Source organism: Bolinopsis microptera, chromosome 1 (assembly GCF_026151205.1).
Source record: "Bolinopsis microptera isolate Bmic1 chromosome 1, MBARI_Bmic_1.0, whole genome shotgun sequence".
Lineage (NCBI taxonomy): Eukaryota > Metazoa > Ctenophora > Tentaculata > Lobata > Bolinopsidae > Bolinopsis > Bolinopsis microptera.
In genome coordinates this window covers 24302195-24320844 of record NC_087072.1, presented here as the reverse complement: position 1 = coordinate 24320844, position 18650 = coordinate 24302195, and the positions used below count along the sequence as shown (strand labels likewise).

At 40.3% G+C, this 18650-nt stretch overlaps 3 protein-coding genes across 3 annotated transcripts; all 3 read left to right on the top strand.

Moving 5' to 3' along the window:
• Nucleotides 1-6859: 6859 nt before the first annotated feature.
• Nucleotides 6860-8327, top strand: LOC134826064 (uncharacterized). The gene is made up of 2 exons (XM_063838331.1): nucleotides 6860-8099; nucleotides 8272-8327. The coding sequence occupies exons 1-2, from the start codon at nucleotides 6860-6862 to the stop codon at nucleotides 8325-8327; spliced, it is 1296 nt and encodes a 431-aa protein (XP_063694401.1).
• A 2095-nt stretch (nucleotides 8328-10422) lies between these two features.
• LOC134813139 (ADP-ribosylation factor-like protein 3) lies at nucleotides 10423-16275 on the top strand. The gene is made up of 6 exons (XM_063820827.1): nucleotides 10423-10473; nucleotides 10628-10771; nucleotides 11381-11497; nucleotides 13879-14028; nucleotides 15181-15270; nucleotides 15770-16275. Exons 1-6 carry the CDS (start codon nucleotides 10471-10473, stop codon nucleotides 15818-15820), a joined length of 555 nt encoding a protein of 184 aa, XP_063676897.1. The 5' UTR covers nucleotides 10423-10470; the 3' UTR covers nucleotides 15821-16275.
• On the top strand, nucleotides 16036-17810 carry LOC134826056 (WD repeat-containing protein 31-like). Its single transcript, XM_063838321.1, has 2 exons — nucleotides 16036-16074; nucleotides 16460-17810. Exons 1-2 carry the CDS (start codon nucleotides 16036-16038, stop codon nucleotides 17432-17434), a joined length of 1014 nt encoding a protein of 337 aa, XP_063694391.1. The 3' UTR covers nucleotides 17435-17810.
• The last annotated feature ends 840 nt before the right edge of the window (nucleotides 17811-18650 follow it).

Genomic DNA, 18650 nt, shown 5'->3' with positions numbered 1-18650 from the left:
ACAAGCTTTTTCAGACATAGTATGACAAATTTTTGTGATTGAGTTTTTAAGGGTTTCATACGGGTAGTACATTCCACTCACCCTATAATTGATGTAGGTTCAATGAGGCTCTAAATTTGTGTCTAAGTCTGCTTTTTACAGCACTTTTATTCTTTAAATCCTCTTTCTCCTCTAAGGGCGATGATCACCCTAAAATGGTATCAAGACTCAAGAGACTAAAGGGGGGGTGTCATGTCCGTCTATGTCCGCCTATGTCCTGTCCTTTTTGGATTCTATGAGACAACGGACGTGTTTTTTGGGACATTGGCGGACACGGACGGACATTGGCGGACTCGGACGGACATTGGCGGACTCGGACGGACATTGGCGGACTCGGACGGACGTTGGCGGACCCGGACGGACATTGGCGGACTTGGATGGACATTGGTGGACATTAGCGGACATTGGTGGACATTAGCGGACAAACATTTTGAGGACTGAAGAGTACTGAAGAGTACTGAAGAGTACTGAGGAGGATGGCTGAGAAGGATGGCTGAGGAGGATGGCTGAGGAAGATGACTGAGGAGGATGACTGAGGAGGATGACTGAGAGGGAGGAGAAGGATCAGGAAGACCCAGGAGGAGGAGGAGGAGGAGGACCCAGAAGGAGGACCTAGGAGGAGGAGGAGGAGAACTGAGGAGGATGACTGAGGAGGAGGAGGACTCAGGAGGAGGACTCAGGAGGACTGAGAAGGAGGAGGACTGAGGAGGATGGCTGAGGAGGATGGCTGAGGAGGATGGCTGAGGAGGATGACTGAGAGGGAGGAGGAGGAGGAAAAGGACTGAGGAGGAGGAGGACTTCTCCTCCTCCTCAGTCATCTTCCTCCTCCTCCTCCCTCTCAGGGGTTCTAAAAAACCCACTTCCCGATGCTCCTGAAACCTGAAACTTTTTTTGCAGTCGATTTTGTCAACGTCTAGACGCCCTGAAAAATTTCAGATCTCTAACTCAATTTTAACATGGTTTTTAAGGCACCTGAATATGGCGATTTTGGGTTTTTTACCGAATTTCGTATAACAGTGCTGGCGAGTATTTTAATTGGAGGAGAAGGACTGAGGAGGAGAAGGAGGACCCAGGAGGAGGAGGACCCAGGAGGAGGAGGACCCAGGAAGAGGCCCCAGGAGGAGGAGGAGGACTGGGGAGGAGGAGAACTGTTGAGGACTGATGAGGAGGACTGAGGACGAGGAGGAAGAGTAGGAGGAGGACTGAGGAGGGGAGGAGGAAGAGGACTGGGGAGGATCAGGAAGACCCAGGAGGACCCAGGAGGAGGAGGAGGACCCAGTAGGAGGAGGAGGACTGAGGAGGACTGAGGAGGAGGACTGACGATGACTGAGAAGGAGGAGGACTGAGGAGTACTGAGGAGGATGGCTGAGGAGGATGGCTGGGGAGGATGGCTGAGGAGGATGACTGAGGAGGATGACTGAGAGGGAGGAGGAGGAGGACTCAGGAGGAGGACTCAGAAGGAAGAGGAGGAGGACTCAGGAGGAGGACTCAGGAGGAGGACTTAGGAGAAATGAGAAGGAGGACTGAGGAGAACTGAGGAGGAGGAGGAGGAGAGGACTGAATAGGAGGAGGAGAAGGAGGGGGGCTGGGAGAGGACTGGGGAGGAGGAGGACTGATGAGAAGGATGAGGAGGAGGACCCAGGAGGAGGACTGAGGACCGAGGATCAGGAGGAAGAGGAGGAGGATGAAGAGGAGGAGGAGGACCCAGGAGGAGGAGGACTGAGGAGGACTGAGGAGGACTGAGGAGGATGGCTGAGGAGGATGACTGAGAGGGAAGAGGAGGAGGAGGAGGAGGAGGACTGAGGAGGACTGAGAAGGAGGAGGAGGAGGAGGAGGACTGAATAGGAGGAGGAGGGGGACTGGGGGAGGACTGAGGAGGAGGATGGAGGACTGAGGAGAAGGATGAGGAGGAGGACTGAGGACTGAGGAGGAAGAGGAGGAGGATGAAGAGGAGGAGAAGGACCCAGGAGGAGGACCCAGGAGGAGGACTCAGGAGGAGGAGGAGGACTGGGGAGGAGGAGGACTGTTGAGGAGGACTGGGGACGAGGAGGATGAGTAGAAGGAGGACTAAGGAGGGGAGGAGGAAGAGGACTGAGGAAGATCAGGAAGACCCAGGGGGAGGAGGAGGAAGAGTAGGAGGAGGAAGCATCTAAATTTTATTTCCATTTTTTTCCGTTTTTGTCCATTTTTGTCCGTTTTTGTCCGCTCTATTTTTTGTCCGTTTTGAAAATATAGGGTACATTATTATTATTATAAAACAGGATCTTACCGACAAAAATGATTCTTAAAAATACCTTAATGCGGTAAACTGTACCCTTGAAAAAGATTTTCCCAACATCTGTTGCATGCAGCTATATCTCTAATTTCGTTCAATTCATGCAAGTTGTCCATTTGCAAATTTCTACTACTTAAATCACTTCTTAAAACCGATAACAAGTTCATTCTAGGTCTCCCCAATCTACCAATGAATAAATTATCTGATTCAATAGCAAAAGAGAGAGCCGTTTGGGCTGGGGTGTTCTCCATACTCCTGAGAATGTGTCCAAACATCTTCCACCGCTGGTGTTCAATACGCTTGGATAACTTTTCAACTTTGCACCTTTCATACAATGCTTTGTTGCTTATCATACCTTTAGGCCATTTGATGTTTAAAATGGACCTGAGGTGTCTACGATGGAGTGTGTCCATTTTCTCCATGGTTGCTTTCTTAGGACTCCAACTATTTGAGTTGTAAATCAATACAGATACAACTTGAGCATCATATAACCTCAGCTTTCTTTCAAGGGAAATTTTCTTACCGGACAACCATACTTTTCCAAAGGGTACAGAACGGACAAAAAACATGATCCCCCTATAACAGCAAAATTGAACATTTTATTTAGCAATTTAGGTGTCCATTAATGTCCGCCTATGTCCGCCTATATCCGCCTATGTCCGTCTATGTCCGCCTATGTCCGCCTATGTCCGTCTATGTCCGCCTATGTCCGCCTATGTCCTGTCCTTTTTGGATTCTATGAGACAAGCGGACATAGACGGACGTGACACCCCCCCACTAAAATAATTATAACCTGTTAAATTCGCGTTTTTGACACGACTTGGGGGTAGTGGCGTAACGAAGGGCCCTGCTGACCCCGCTGTGCAGGGGGGCGCTGTCTTAGGGGGGCGCCAAATCGTCGTTTGAATGTGGGACAATTTCGAAAACTTAACTAAAGTACTAGCAAAACTGCGCGTTTTGCTCTAGATACACACTTTTTTAGAGATTTTACCGGCGTATCCTCTTAAATCGCCTAATTTGTTCAATTTTAGGGAGGGGCGCCAACAGGGGGCGCCTTTTCGGCAGGGGGCGCCAACAGGCAACGTTACGCCACTGCTTGGGGGTCCAAATTTTGGGCTCTAAAACTCGTATTTCTTAGCCAATTTTTTATTTTTTCATGCTGATTTGTAGGCCATTAAAGCATTTGACCCAGTCAAAAAAGTTTTAGTTGTATATCTTTAACGGTTTTTGCGGAAAGTCGCGTTAAAGTTGATACTGTGGTGTCAGTTAAATGATATGGATCCATCCATATAAATTGTCTCGCTTTATATATAGTAAGATTGACCAGATTTTTTCGATAGCTTATCAGTAAGATCGAAAAAAAGGTGTTCTCCTTTCTTATCATTCCACTTGTCGTTGGTAGAACCACAGGTGTTATGTAAAAGTATTACGTTCAACTCTAATATAATAATCCTTTTGTTATAATGATTATAAGTATTTTTTGCCCCTCATCGGTAGTGTACAAGTTCACTGAAGCTCCAGCCTCCAGAAGCCTTATTGGCAGGATCGTGATAATGAAGTAACAATGCCCTTTCCAATGGATTCTAGTACATCTAATATGTGCTCTCAGGGAGTTGTGGCGAATTAGCGAAGCAGATTTTCCACGTTTACAGATCCACGAATTATTTATATTAATGAATTTATCGCAACCACTATATTGTTCGTAATACTATGAAACTTGTCAGGCTCTGTAGTAATTCGTTTCAGTCTCAGCCAAGTTCTACTAGCTTGGTGTAAGCTTTATCATTTATATTTCCCGACAGATCTATCAGTGCAGATAAGATATACAGTGTACACTGATATATACCCCTCAACTGAGATCGCTAGCGTGTAACTAGAAGCAGTATATGCAAAGTAACTTAGGTGATAGGTGATAGTGAAACAAATTTTTAGTGAAACAAATTTAAAATTTTATCCTTTATTTTACAATCATAATATAATAATATTTATAAGCCTCCGTTTTGAAAGTTTTAAATTTTAATACATTCACATTTCTATTTAAAATTCAATTTTATGTACAAGTCAATAACTGGCCGCCAAAGCCGCGCATTCTTGAAAACAGGATTAACTTGATTATAGTTATACGACTATGTAAATTTAAAACTATCCGTGGTTTTTTCTTTAAAATAAATAAATTATAATTTTACCTAAGTCCAAAGTCAGCTTGGAAAAATTTACTATTAAATCTAATCATAATATATCGTCAACTTTAAATATTTACAATGCAACAATTCATTAATCTGTAAACACGCGTACTCCAGCCCCTAAACGCATAAATTGTTATGCGGCGCGGCTCAAGCCGCGCACGCACGTATTATTTTATAATGTTTGCTTTCTAATAAATATCGTGCCAATGTGTACGACTAAATTGTAAACGTTCATGTTTTGTGTAAAGTGAATCCAATTGGGACTAGTGACAAGGATAAGGACCCAAGTGCCTGTACGGCTTTTTCGGACCCCTGTGGACCACTACTCTTGAAATCACTCTACAACATTGAACATCTATATCTACTACGTCATTTGGCAATTATTGTCATTAATCTTACTTTCTAATTAATTGCCGAGGGGGAAGAGTAAACGCTTCACATTAAAATTCAATATACAAAATTCAAAACCATCAATACGGTATTAAATATTATGGACAAATCTATAGATCTATTTCGTAGTCATATATTCACATGATTTGCTTTATATTATCTTAATACTGTAATGAAGTACAGTAGGATTTGTGTTTCGAGAAAGAAAGGTTGCGGTCAAATTATTAACAAAAGTAAACAAAAGTCCATCAGGGACTCCGTGGTATGGAGTCGAAAAAGGTACACGGCCGCTGTCTGGTGCTGCTAGGCATTTATTGATCAAAATGTTTTATTGTATTGATTTATAATGATTCTATTGTTCGTGACTAATCAAGTTCTAAGTGGAGGTATAAAGTGCTGCTTAAGATACTTCGTCATATCATGTCCAGTATAATGATTAAGATAGTATACAATGCAGTTTTAGTAGTTGACCCGTACAGTTAAGTCCGTCATAACTCACAATCGTTATAGGCAATATGAAATTACAAATTTTACTTTATCCCGTCCCCCATGGACTTATCAATTAAGGGCTGGTGGTGGTGTCATCGTTTGTCGTACTCAAATTGTTTCGCGGTTGCGAATGCCGGCCCATCCAGGAAAATCTTTCTACTTTGTTTTTAACCATTATAAAGTATGATTAGTCGGATATAATACTGAGTTCAAACAGTTCCCGAAACGAAAAAGCAAACATTTGATTTTTGTTTCGGCGACTGAATCGTCGATGGGCTGGCAGATATTTGTTGTCGAGTAGTGTTGAATACTCATATTAACATGATTATTGATTTAATTTAGGAATTGTATATAAATATCTTTGACCAAGTTTAATTGTCAATGAGAATGAACCCCAGCACTCGGCGTGCGCGGCGGCTTTGATGTTAGCGGCTACAAGTTAGGCAGCTACAGAAAAGATGCTGCGCGCGTTCAGCGTACGGCTTTTCGTTTTTGATTTTACAAATGACAAAGCAACTTTTAATGATTATTAATGGAATTATCGGATATATATAATTCAATATGTATTGATTCTTCTGTGGAAAATAAAAATTGTATTTTACTTAAAATTGTATTTTACTTAGTGTGTACAGTTTGCTGGTGTTTCTGATCACCTTGGTTGTATGATCAGAGCTGTTCAACGTGGAATTGACTGTTGACTGGTCTGGAGACATTTTCTTTCTGAGCTCCAAGTCGACAGCAGTTCCTGCCTATAATAGGCTTCTCGCCGATTTCACACAGAACCTTCTCATTTTTAGTTGATCATTTTCTGATCCTTAATGACAACAGTGGCGTAACAAAGGGCCCTGCTGACCCCGCTGTGGGGCGCCATCTTAGGGGGCGCAAAATCATCGTTTGAATGTGGGACGATTTTGAAAAACTTAACGAGGTACTAGCAAAACTGCGCGTTTTACTCTAGAAATACACTTTTTTAGAGATTTTACTGGTGTATCCTCTAAAATCACCTAATTTGTTCAATTTTAGGGAGGGGCGCCAAAAGGGGATGATTGTAAATATGGGATAGAATTAAAAATTTGTTTCTCCAAAATTTGTTTCTCTACATTAGAAGGGGGAGGGTATGCCAAGAGTAGTTGTGTAGAGGGCCTTTTGTACAGTTGGTGACTGTAAGTCATCGCTCAAAAATTACTATCTACTCAAATCAAATGATGCTAATTGCAAGAGAATCCACAGATTAATTCCACAGAAATGTGAGCTGGGTGTATGCATGAGGGATAGTGGCGTACATATTTTGGGCATTCAGGAGCATCGGGTAGTACATAGCACTGAAATCGAGTATCAAGATCTTGGAAGCTCTCACCTCATAACAACTTCGGCATGGAGAACCAGCAATGGGGCGGCTGCTGGTGGGGTTGGTATTGTCTTGGACAAAAAGACAGTATTCAACTCATTGATTAGTGTATACTCACATGACAGGAGGACGATGGTAGCCAACTTTGCAGGGAACCCGGTCACAACTGTTATTGTGACTTATAGCCCGACAGAGGGGGCGACTGTCGACGAAGCAGAAAACTACTACGACAGCCTTGGTGGTGCCATCGACCAGATACCAGCCCACAACTTACTATTCGTTGTAGGAGACCTCAATGCGCATGTCTCATCATCAGGAAACTGGACATCCTTCCACAAGGGTCCAGCAAACCGAAATGGTAGACTGCTAGAGGATATGCTGTTGGAGCGACAGCTAGAAATCACAAACACCAGATTTCAGAAGCAAAGAGGTAAACTCTGGACATATCTCTCAGATATGAGTCAAAGTAAATCTCAAATCGACTTCATCATTTGCCGGAAGAAATGGCGGAACTCCGTCAAGAACTCCGAAGCATATGGTAGTTTCCACAGTATTGGCTCGGATCACAGAGTAGTCGTAGCAAGGGTAAAGCTTAGTCTACGGATAAGCAAGACGGAGAAGAGGGCTCCGGTTCTGGACTGGTCTAAACTTAAAACTGATATCGCTCTACAAGAGAGGTACACAGTGGAAGTTAAAAACCGCTTTTCCATACTTGAAAAGGATGATCAGACGGCAACAGAAAGGTACCAATGCTTTATTGATGCGAATAGGACAACTTCTCGACTTTTACTACCTGAAAAGGAGAAAAAGAAAAGATGTAAAATCTCAGCGACTCCAAGTGTTGAAATTGCCAGGCTGAAGCTGAGGGAATGTAGCATAAAATACCACTCAGATGCTACAGAAGACAACCGAATAGCTGTCCAAGAGGGCAAACAGAAGCTAGGCGATGCTTATCAAGCAGCCAAAGAGCACCTGCTGGAGGGGCAGGTCCGGGAACTGGAGGAAGCAAGTTGGCAGGGCAGACATGCTAAAAGCTGGACCATGATCAACAAGATCACAGGTAAAGCTCCATCATATACTGGCAAAATCAAGGGAAACTCACCAACGGAAAGGGTTCAGAAATGGAAGGACTATTTTGCTACTCTTCTCGGCTCACCACCGACGGTAGAGAACGCGGAAGAGGATATTGATCCAGTCCACCCACCTCTGAATATCGGAACAGAACCGTTTACGTTGGATGAGTACAGAAAAGCAAAGTCCAGCATAAAGGAAGGGAAAGCATGGGGTGACGACAACATAGCCCCAGAAGTCTTAAAACGATGCGACCTTGATCAAATTGTCTTAGACTTCTGTAACAATGCTCTATTGAAAGGTGAGAAACCAGACCAATGGTCAACTGCCAACATCATACCAATTCCAAAGAAGGGCGACCTTAGCGAACCAATGAACTATCGGGGAATAAGCTTGTCATCCCTAGTTGCCAAGTCTCTAAACAAGATGGTTCTAAACCGGTTGAAGCCAGAAATCGAGACAATTCTGCGTAGAAACCAGAATGGATTCAGACCAGGAAGGTCAACAACTCAACAGATATTGGTACTGAGACGTCTTATAGAGGGTGTCAAGAGTCGGAAACTGCCAGCTGTTCTGACATTTATAGACTTTAAGAAGGCTTTCGACAGTGTACATCGTGGGAAAATGCTAAAGATTCTAGAAGCTTACGGCATTCCAGTCAAAATCGTGCAGCTTATACGGCTCATGTACGAGAAGACAATGGCCAAAGTCCTAACTCCAGACGGAGAAACTGAATTGTTCGAGATACTTGCAGGTGTGTTACAGGGTGATACCTTAGCACCTTACCTCTTTGCAATAGTCATCGACTACTGTATGAGGCAAGCCATAGGCGATGATGCGGAGCGACTTGGACTCACCCTCGAACGTAGAAAAAGCAGAAGAGTGGGGCCCAAGATCATCACCGATGTGGACTTTGCAGATGATATAGCACTTATATCTGAGGACATGGACAAGGCTAACGAGTTCCTGCTCAGAGTAGAATCGGCGGCAGCAAGCGTGGGACTACACATAAACGAAGGCAAGACCAAGGTCATGACACTGAATATGGAGGATCGATCTAGCGACCTACAAAGTCGATCCGGGGAAGCCATAGAAAATGTAGATGATTTCATCTACTTAGGCTCCTGGATTGAGAGCACAGATAGGGAGATAAGGGTTAGAAAGGGAAAAGCGTGGGGTGCCCTACATAGACTGAAGGATATCTGGAAATCCAAACTTTCAAAGAGCCTAAAGATTAGATTGTTCATAGCGGCTTGTGAATCAGTACTGCTCTACGGATCAGAAACCTGGACACTGACAAAGGCTCAAGAGAAAAGTTTGGACGGGACATACACAAAGATGTTGCGTATGGTGCTGGGTATCTCATGGAAGGACAAGGTCAGCAATATAACTTTGTATGGTAGCCTCCCAAGGCTGTCAAACAAGTTACGAAGCAGGAGATTAAAAATGGCGGGACACTGCATCCGACATCCTGAGCTACTTGCCAGTGATTTAGTCTTATGGGAACCTACGCACGGTAGAGCACAGCAAGGCCGACCAAGACAAAGCTACTTGTCTATGTTACTGAAGGAAGTTGGGACAAACTCTAAAGAGGAACTGCGAACCCTGATGCGGGACAGGGATATATGGAGGGGGTTTTCTGGCGTAGATCGGACTTAGCTCCGACATAGTAGTAGAAATGTGTTGTGCTGGAATTGGATGTTTTTTATGGCGTTTTTTATTTTGCCATCTTGGCCACAAGTGTGGACAAAATTAGGTTTTCCATTATCGGTACGAAATCTTTTATCTAGATTTAACTAGGTAACGATTTGGGATTTATCTAGATTTAAAAACTGATAAAATAATTCTTCTGAAGTAAAAAAATTTTTTTAAAAGTAAAACAAAAATAGTAGAACACCGAGTTTCCTTCTTCTGAAAATAGTGGTGTACAAATTCTCTTCTCTTGAAAACAGTAGAGCAACAGTGACTAGTTTCCCTCTCCTGTAGACGATTTGGAAGAACATATCCTGAGGACAATGTATCACCCCCTAGCAAAATTCCTGAGTTGATTACGGTAGTCCTGACTCCTGTTAACAGTAACATGCTGGTGCCCGTTTCCAGAATGGTTGTAAGATAAAATGCCAGCAACTTCCTCAAGAAAGCAATATCAGTGGCAATATATCAGCAATATCTGAGGTCTTACATAAGGATACAAATGCAGACAAACCTCTTAAGCTCACGTCCAAGTGAACTGGCTCTTTCATCATACTAGAAGATGTTTGGGACTGTTTCTTCGATTACTTGGGAATGAGGATAGGCAAAAACACTAGTATTCTTGATGATTTTCCTACAAATTTCACTTTATTGTGGCAATATTTTCTGTAATTTCTAGTGAATTTGTATACTTGTGTGTTAATAGTGTGTTAATAGTGTGTTAATAGTCCGATTTTATCGTTTGATGAGTACTGACTGCCACAACTGTTTTATCTAGATAAACAGATAACCTTTTTAACAAATTATGTGTGATAATTATCAGTCACGTTTACCAGATTGGATAGCAAAAAAAAGTTTTTCCAATTTTATCGTTTTGTCTATTTAATTATAAAGGTGCAGCCCTCCCTGTTTTAGAGTTTAATCTGTCTAAAACTAATGATTTTGATTTTTATAGGTTATAGTACAGATTCCAGTTTTTAATGGTAAGCTAATATTTATTCTGACGGTTCCTTCAGGAACAAAAAAGTATTCTCTGAAAAAGTATCATCTATTTTCATACATTATGTATTTTATTTTCATAGATGATGTATTTTATTTTTCTCACTATTTTAAATCAGAAAATGATTAATTTCTCAGGGCCTGCTGTCCCTTCTAAGAAGGTTCCAGAAGGAAACGGATCGAGAGGTCAGGATATTATTGCTGGGACTGGATAATGCAGGAAAAACTACCATCCTAAAGGCCCTCGCTGATGAAGACATCACCCACATCATGCCCACCCAGGTTGTTACCGATAGCTTGAACCTAAATCTTGAAATTTGCCATATGCTGTGACAGTTCTTAAAATAATCTCCTCCATATATTAATGCAACGATGATTTAGCAACTTAGGCTAAAATATTGTCCATGTCGGTTTCCTCATATTCACAATTATATTATTTTGGCTAGATAGCTGCGTCATTCTGGCCTTATAAGACATGATCTGTGCAGCCATGCTGCCAATCTTTTAGCCCCATGGCTGACCGATTCGGGAAGTGATTAGTTTGGACAACCTAGATACATCTTCATCGTTCATGCTTCGTGCATGAAGGTTAAAATCTTGACATATGTCATATATATTAACATATTTTCCCACCACTTTTTGAGAGCATTGACGTATGTTAATAGGTTAAAAGGTTATCCCACAACTTTCAGACAGGAATACCCATTTATGATCATAATTGCTTGATCGCTCCTTTAACTTCTCTCCTTGGACGATCACGACTTAATATTCAATAGAATATCGAAAATATAACCGTTCATTTTCATTCATCCCTATTCCCTGTTCATCCCTGTCATTTCAGTGCGAGCAAACAATCCTTTTTATTGATACAATTTAATGTTTTCTTTTCAGGGATTTAATATCAAATCTGTTGCTACAACCGGTTTCAAGTTGAATGTGTGGGATATCGGAGGACAGAAGAAGATCCGACCCTACTGGAAGAATTACTTTGAAAATACGGATGTGCTGGTCAGTATCATTAATTTACATTGCACTTATTTTAACTTAGATATAATACAACCTGAATTGTGCTTATCTTGCCACCTTGCACTCCCGTCGCAGAAGCGGCAACAAGAGCAAAATTAACATATAATATGAGCAGATTGCGCACAGTTTATTTTAAATGGTTCAAAATACAGCTTAGTATAATATATAATACTCGTCTTGTAGCGAGTATAGTGTTGATATTTGATAAATACTGAAGTAAAACAAATCCTGAAATATTGAGCTAGAGTGCTCTCAGTTTAATAGCGGTTAAGATTGGTTATACCTGTCAACAGCGCTAGGGGGAATTTTTACCGTTATTTTGAATTTACTTCATATCAACTTCATATCAACTTCATATCAACTTAATATAAATTTCATATCAACTTCATATCAACTTCATATCAACTTCATATCTACTTCATATCTACTTCAAATCAACTTCATATCAACTTAAGGGGGCAGGGGGGTCTTCAAGGAAATTTTCTCAAAATCGACTTTTTAGTTGTTTTTAATAGAGAGGAGTGATATCTATTAGATGCTTTTGAAGTTTTGATCCCATGGAAAAATATTGTTCCTAGCCGAAATTATTGCCAGTCAAAGGTCAGCACATGTGTGTAATTGTATTGCACGAGCGATTTTTGATGGCACGCCTAAAAATCGAGTCTAAAAATCTATCTTCTCCTACATTTTTTTAGCAATCACCCTCAAACCTCGTTTTTTGATGATTTTTTGAGGTCCAAGATTTTCAAAATCGAGTAAAAATTTTTTAAAGGCCTACCTTAAAATTCTGTCCGGCTCATCTCTTCTAAATGAGCCCTAGAACATATCCTGAAAGTTTAAGGATGATTGCTCAAAAAATGTAGGAGAAGATAGATGGCCCCATACTGTTACTACTTACAATCGTTACAAAATTCGTGGCGACTTAAAGTCTGAGTCGATTTTGACATGCAGTCTCTAATCTCTATAATTAGTATTTAATAACTGTTTTGTGTTTACCATTTCTATAATTGCTCACTATTTCAGTTGATAAACCTTGAAATTTTAGGCCGCAATTTTATGTGTAATTCTATTGTGTTCCCGAAAGAAGTTTTCCCTAGTTTTTGTTTTGAAACTACCACTAAAATTAATGTTATGAATTTGGTCTTTTACTCTCATACATATATATATTCGATGCCCCTTCGTGATCTCTAGCTCTCTTGGTAACTGAAGGTATTACAGTCACTTTATAGATATCCAGTTGATAAAATCATGGCGAGCACCCATTTCGATAGTTTGAGCTGAATTAATTGTTTGATCGGCCCTACGCACTGTGCACTGATTAACTCTTATTGTACATCTGACGTGATGTCATGGTAACAGGAATTCTTTGTTACTCGTAGTATGGATTGATGGAGAATGGAGATTCACATTTTAAAATCTATGTTAATGATTAAGTGATTAACATCCCGTTGATTGTTCATCGATTCGGTTGATGTGTAATACCATTAAAGTACGTCTACTCCTTTTGATGGTGTAAGCTGTATAGTAAGCTGAATTAAAAATATATATTTAGGCCGGATTTGTACTTGTAAATATATTGTGTACCGAATAGAAACTTGTACTGTTTTGACACTGCCGGAAAATGGTGTTTTTGCGTCTCAAACTCCCCTGGTAACTATGGTCATGCATAGAGGCTTACAGTCGACAATGGAGTTGGACAAACTCTCACTCATGGCTAGTGCCTGCATTTTGATCGTTTACATGAAACAATAAGCGGACACATTTTTTGATAGCGGCCAGTTTTTCGTGGGTTACTTAATCAGTTATTTTTTTATAAAGGCTGACGGCACAAAAGATATTTCTTGCGATAGAATGTAAATAACTTTCAAGTTTGATGTGATTACTTAATGAAGGATCACGGCAAACTTCACAATATAACTTATAAGCGATATAATAAAAAATTATTTGACGGCTGTTATTACCATGAGAGGGGAAATACCATTTATTCGTTGTTACTTGTTGCCATTGGTTAAAATAACCATTGTTTTTTATTCAGATATACGTTATTGACATTGGTTAAAATAACCATTGTTTTTTATTCAGATATACGTTATTGCCATTGGTTAAAATAACCATTGTTTTTTATTCAGATATACGTTATTGACATTGGTTAAAATAACCATTGTTTTTTATTCAGATATACGTTATTGACATTGGTTAAAATAACCATTGTTTTTTATTCAGATATACGTTATTGACATTGGTTAAAATAACCATTGTTTTTTATTCAGATATACGTTATTGACATTGGTTAAAATAACCATTGTTTTTTATTCAGATATACGTTATTGACATTGGTTAAAATAACCATTGTTTTTGTTCAGATATACGTTATAGACAGTTCAGACAAGAAGAGATTCGACGAGACAGGAGAGGAGTTACTGGAACTGTTGGAGGAAGAGAAACTCAGCAAAGTACCTGTCCTGATATACGCTAACAAACAGGATCTCTTCAAATCAGCTAAACCTAGCGAGGTTATTATAATATCCCAAATATAGATCAGTCTTATTATTACCTTAATTAGATCTGGTGTTGAGAGGTCCTCCTTGGTGATGGAACCAGTTTCTTATTGCTACTTTGTTGAACGAGTCACATGTTGATTTGTTCTCTCACTAAGTCACGAAGCTTCTAAGTAGGTGATGCTGGTAAAACGGGGATGTACGTCAAAATGTGACCCCACCTCTGAAAAAACTTAGCAGAGACCAACTTAATCTGTAATATTGCGATTCAGGGAACTTCGAAATTGCGCAATATCAGTTTATAAATAAATGGTCAACTGAGGTCAGAGGGTGAATACGTAGGATACTCGACATTTTTTATTAATGGATCCCATTAAAATTTCGTCTCTTTCAGCACCCAAAAGTTTATAACATAGAGCTGCCAATTTGCCTTTTATTGTGACACCTCGAAGCTTATATCTATATATATAATCGTATTATTTTATAATTCACAGTCAATTCAAAGTCAATTCACAGTTTTTACGGAATAAAATGGTATTAGAATAAGATTTAAAATTGGAGTAAAATACAACTGTACAGTGTACAACCGTCCTATTTCAAAGAACGTATTATATATTGTTAAGGAGTTTTAAACTTTTAGTATTTAACCAGATCTATTTTTTTAGATCATTAAAATTAAAGACCGGTTAGTTCTGTGTAATTTTTTCCGTCTATATCATGAATACTTTAAGTTCCCCAATCAACTTAAAGTGGGTAATCAAGGAGCTACCTGCCAAATCGACGCCCAATAATTTTTCCGAAATATAATGCCGCTAAGTGACGTTTGTCTTGTCTACGAGCTGACACTAAAAGCTTTACCACACACGAAGTCCCGAGATCAGTCCGTAGCAATATTTACTCATTTATCTTGATATTCTGTCACGCGTTTGTTGCGGCGGTAGAGACTTCCTCCGCCTGACTCCTCAACATTGTATTTAATCTGCAACCTTACTGATTTAAGTTTTAGATTATGAGGTCGCATTTCTTTTGTTTTGGTATCAGAAGGGTGACTTGTAAACGCGGATAATTTTTAATCTCATATTGATATATATCTCTTATCCCTACGTAGTACGTTATAATGTTTATATTTACCATTTGCCATGTATTTACACTAAATATCTGTTGCAGATTGCGAATGATTTGCAACTATCCTCGGCTATAAGAGACAGGCAATGGCAGATCCAGGCTTGCTCCGCTCTCACCAAGGAAGGAATCAAGGTATATAGAACTATAATCCGTAACACTTGTCATTGATCCATCTCATGATTGTATACCGAGGACGAAGTGAGAGGTTAAGGGAGCAGGGGGGGTCTTCATCAACCCCCCCCCCCGGCCCCCTTAACCATCGTGTGTTGCAGATACATAAACTGTAGTTTCGACATTCGTCTGTAACAAAGGCACATGTAGCCAAAACGTCGACATTACCTGATGTTGTTTTATGGAGACTCTCATTTCGTGCTCAGTCTACATTACACAGTCGTAGATCGTGACTAGTGATAATTGATACATGTAATTAAAACGTAGCGTATTTGTCACAAATTGTAATATTTGTTTATTCTAGAAATGCTTTCATGCTTGTCATATTATTTTCCTGATTCTCACGCTTTATGTCTTAATGTTTTCGTAATGCTTTTCTGATCGGCTTATACCTGGCTAAGACAATTCCTTGAAATAGCTTTGAAATTGCTCAACAAACAACACTCCGGTTATCTCCCAGGATGGAATGGAGTGGGTGTACAACAGTCTTGGAACACCCAAGAAGAAGTAACCAAACTTACGGAGCAAATTGAGACGACAAGAAGATGATCAATAATTTCAAGTAGTATTTGCGGGACAAATCTATTCGTGAATTTACTCCATACCTGTCCGCATGTTGAACTGAGAAAAAAATGGGAAAACGTACTTGCTAGATTGTTGTTACCGCTGTACCTACTTTGTACTTCCATTATTGTTCACGCGAGACAGTTACAGATTATTCTAACTATGGACACAGTCAAACATGAAGATATCATTCGTAAAATTGTATGTCATTTTTATACGCTTGTTTATCGAATAAACTTCCATATTAAGCTATTTTGCCACCGAGCTGTAAAACTAAACACCAATTTGTAAGATAGTATCTGAGAGATCCTGTATTGATTATGACATGGTAACGTTTCGCGCTGCCTTGCTAATTATCATTGTAATCTAGTATTACTATTTACATGTTTGAATTTGTTGTAATTATTTGTGTCCTTCTTGGCTTCCTCCCAATTTGAAATGCCTAAAATTTCCAGTCGATCATTAATTTGTCTCAATCTTTACAGACTTCTGTATCGCTCTATTTACTTATTTCACTTCTAAATCTTCTTGTTGTAGGTTGATGTGTAATGAAGCTATTCACGAGCTGCATGGGCTCTAAAAGCAGCCACCACTCGCGCCGCGCGGAGGTAAGGGTGACACGACAACAGAGCGCCGGGATTGCGTGCACCGGTACAGTAAAGTGCACCAGGGATCAGTGAACTGTCTGGCACCCTCGCAACAAAAGCACACTGTCGTCACTGCCGGGGGTGATGGTAACGCCACCATCTTCAACTACAGCACTGGAAAAGTACAGGCATACATGAGACATGACGGCAAGGCAGTCACTGCATTAGAGAATGCTCCTCTGATCAATGGTGTGGTTACCGGGTGTAGAGACACTAATGTAAGACTTTGGAACGGCACCACCGCTACACTGTTCCCCGGCCACTCCCTAGTAGTTACAGCTGTAGTCATAACACCTGATAACACTAGGATACTATCCGGCTCACGGGACAACTGTATAAACGCCTGGGACATCAAGACCGGCAAGCTGCTCTACTCAATAGCTGAGAGCAGAAACTTGATAACTGCAATGAAACTCATCCCTAACGAGAACATTCTGGTCCAAACAAGCGAGGACAAGAGAGTTAGATTGTGGGACACAAGGAATCTGCAGCTCATACACGTGTACCCCACGAAACACTACATACAGACCTGCTGTGATGTGGACAGTACTGGTAACTGTATTGTTACTGGCAGTAACGGGTTTAACGGCTCGGGATGCGAGGTGAGTTTGTGGGATGTACGCTCTAAGAAACTACTGGGGGATCTGCGTGGAAATGAGCAAGGGGTTAACTGTGTTAAATTCTTGTCTAATTCTAGCGGCAACGTCGTTATATCTGGATCTAAAGACAGTTTGGTGAAGTTGTGGGACATTTCAAAACGAGAGTGCATTCTGGAGAAACGTCTCCCTGGTATGGGCTGCATAACAGACTTGATATCCTATCCTGATGGTTCAGTCATGTGTTCCACTATGAATGGTTGTGTACTCCTCACATTGGACGATAGGAACATGATCACTGAAACGGTGTGTTTTTAATAGCCCGGTCGCACTGGTCGATGTCGATGCGTAGAACGTAGAAGTCGACATTGAGACTAGTTCGGCCAACATTGGTTAGTTAATTAATTTGTTAATTAATTGGATAGTGAATTGTCTGTAATTTTCTTAGGGAGAACGACTAGTTCGACCAATAGAAAACTCCAGTTAATAATTGTCTGTTATTTGCTTTTGCTTGCATGGTTTTTTGATGATATTCTTTATTTTTTAAATGTATTGGGTTTATCTTGTCAGATTTTTATATGGTCCGGTACTTTGAAAATAATCTGTTTTTCTTACGACGTTGCATGGAATTCATGCATAGTTTGCGTATTTTGCATAATTTGCAAGGTTATCTTCCTCTTTTGTATTGTTGTTCCATTCTGTATATAAAACTGTGATGTATGTTTTGAATGTATTCTACAGTATCTTTGAAAATTCGGGTGTATCTGTTTTTAACGCCAAAGTTTGATTTGCTGGCCACATTAATTCAAATGTTTGCATTAAAAGCGATAAATGGGATGAGAGTGGATGAATGAAATAAATTAAAACTCCTTACAAAGGCTCTCTTAGATGTAAAGAATAGTTAGTTCATGCTTGTTATACGGTTAATATTGGTTATTGGTAGTACAAGAGGGCGATACACTTGGAAAGATTCCAATAACTTATCATCTCCTTCCACTACTGCCGAATACATGTTCGGATATATCCAAATATGTATGTGAAATTTTACAGATCTTTCAGGATTTAACTATAGCAATGTGAAATGATTAGTTCAGCAAGTTAGTCAGGCCTCAGGGGGCGAGGTCCCGGAATTTTTGAAAATATGTAACAGTATAAATCTTGAAGAAGATGCAAGGAGGGAGAAACTGGAATTTTGGACTGCCAGGGGCGACCATCGTGCAGTTAGAATATGCAGACAGTCTAAATGCATTAGAGTAAACTTAGCTGCAGATAGTCTAGCTACACTTCAAATGAGTTGCCGATAGTCTAATTGTACTGTAGAGTGCAGATGGTCAAACTGCACGGTTAGCTGAGAATTTTCCTTAAAAGTGTCAACATTTTAATATTCTCTGAACAAATAAGGTAGAGTTTCTAGTGTAGGTAACAAGATAATCAGGTTAAGGTGCTACAGAAGTACCATTCTGTCAAAACTTCAAATCATTCAAATATGTCTAGCTTTTGACACTATTAAGAGTGCTTGGCATAAATCTAGCCT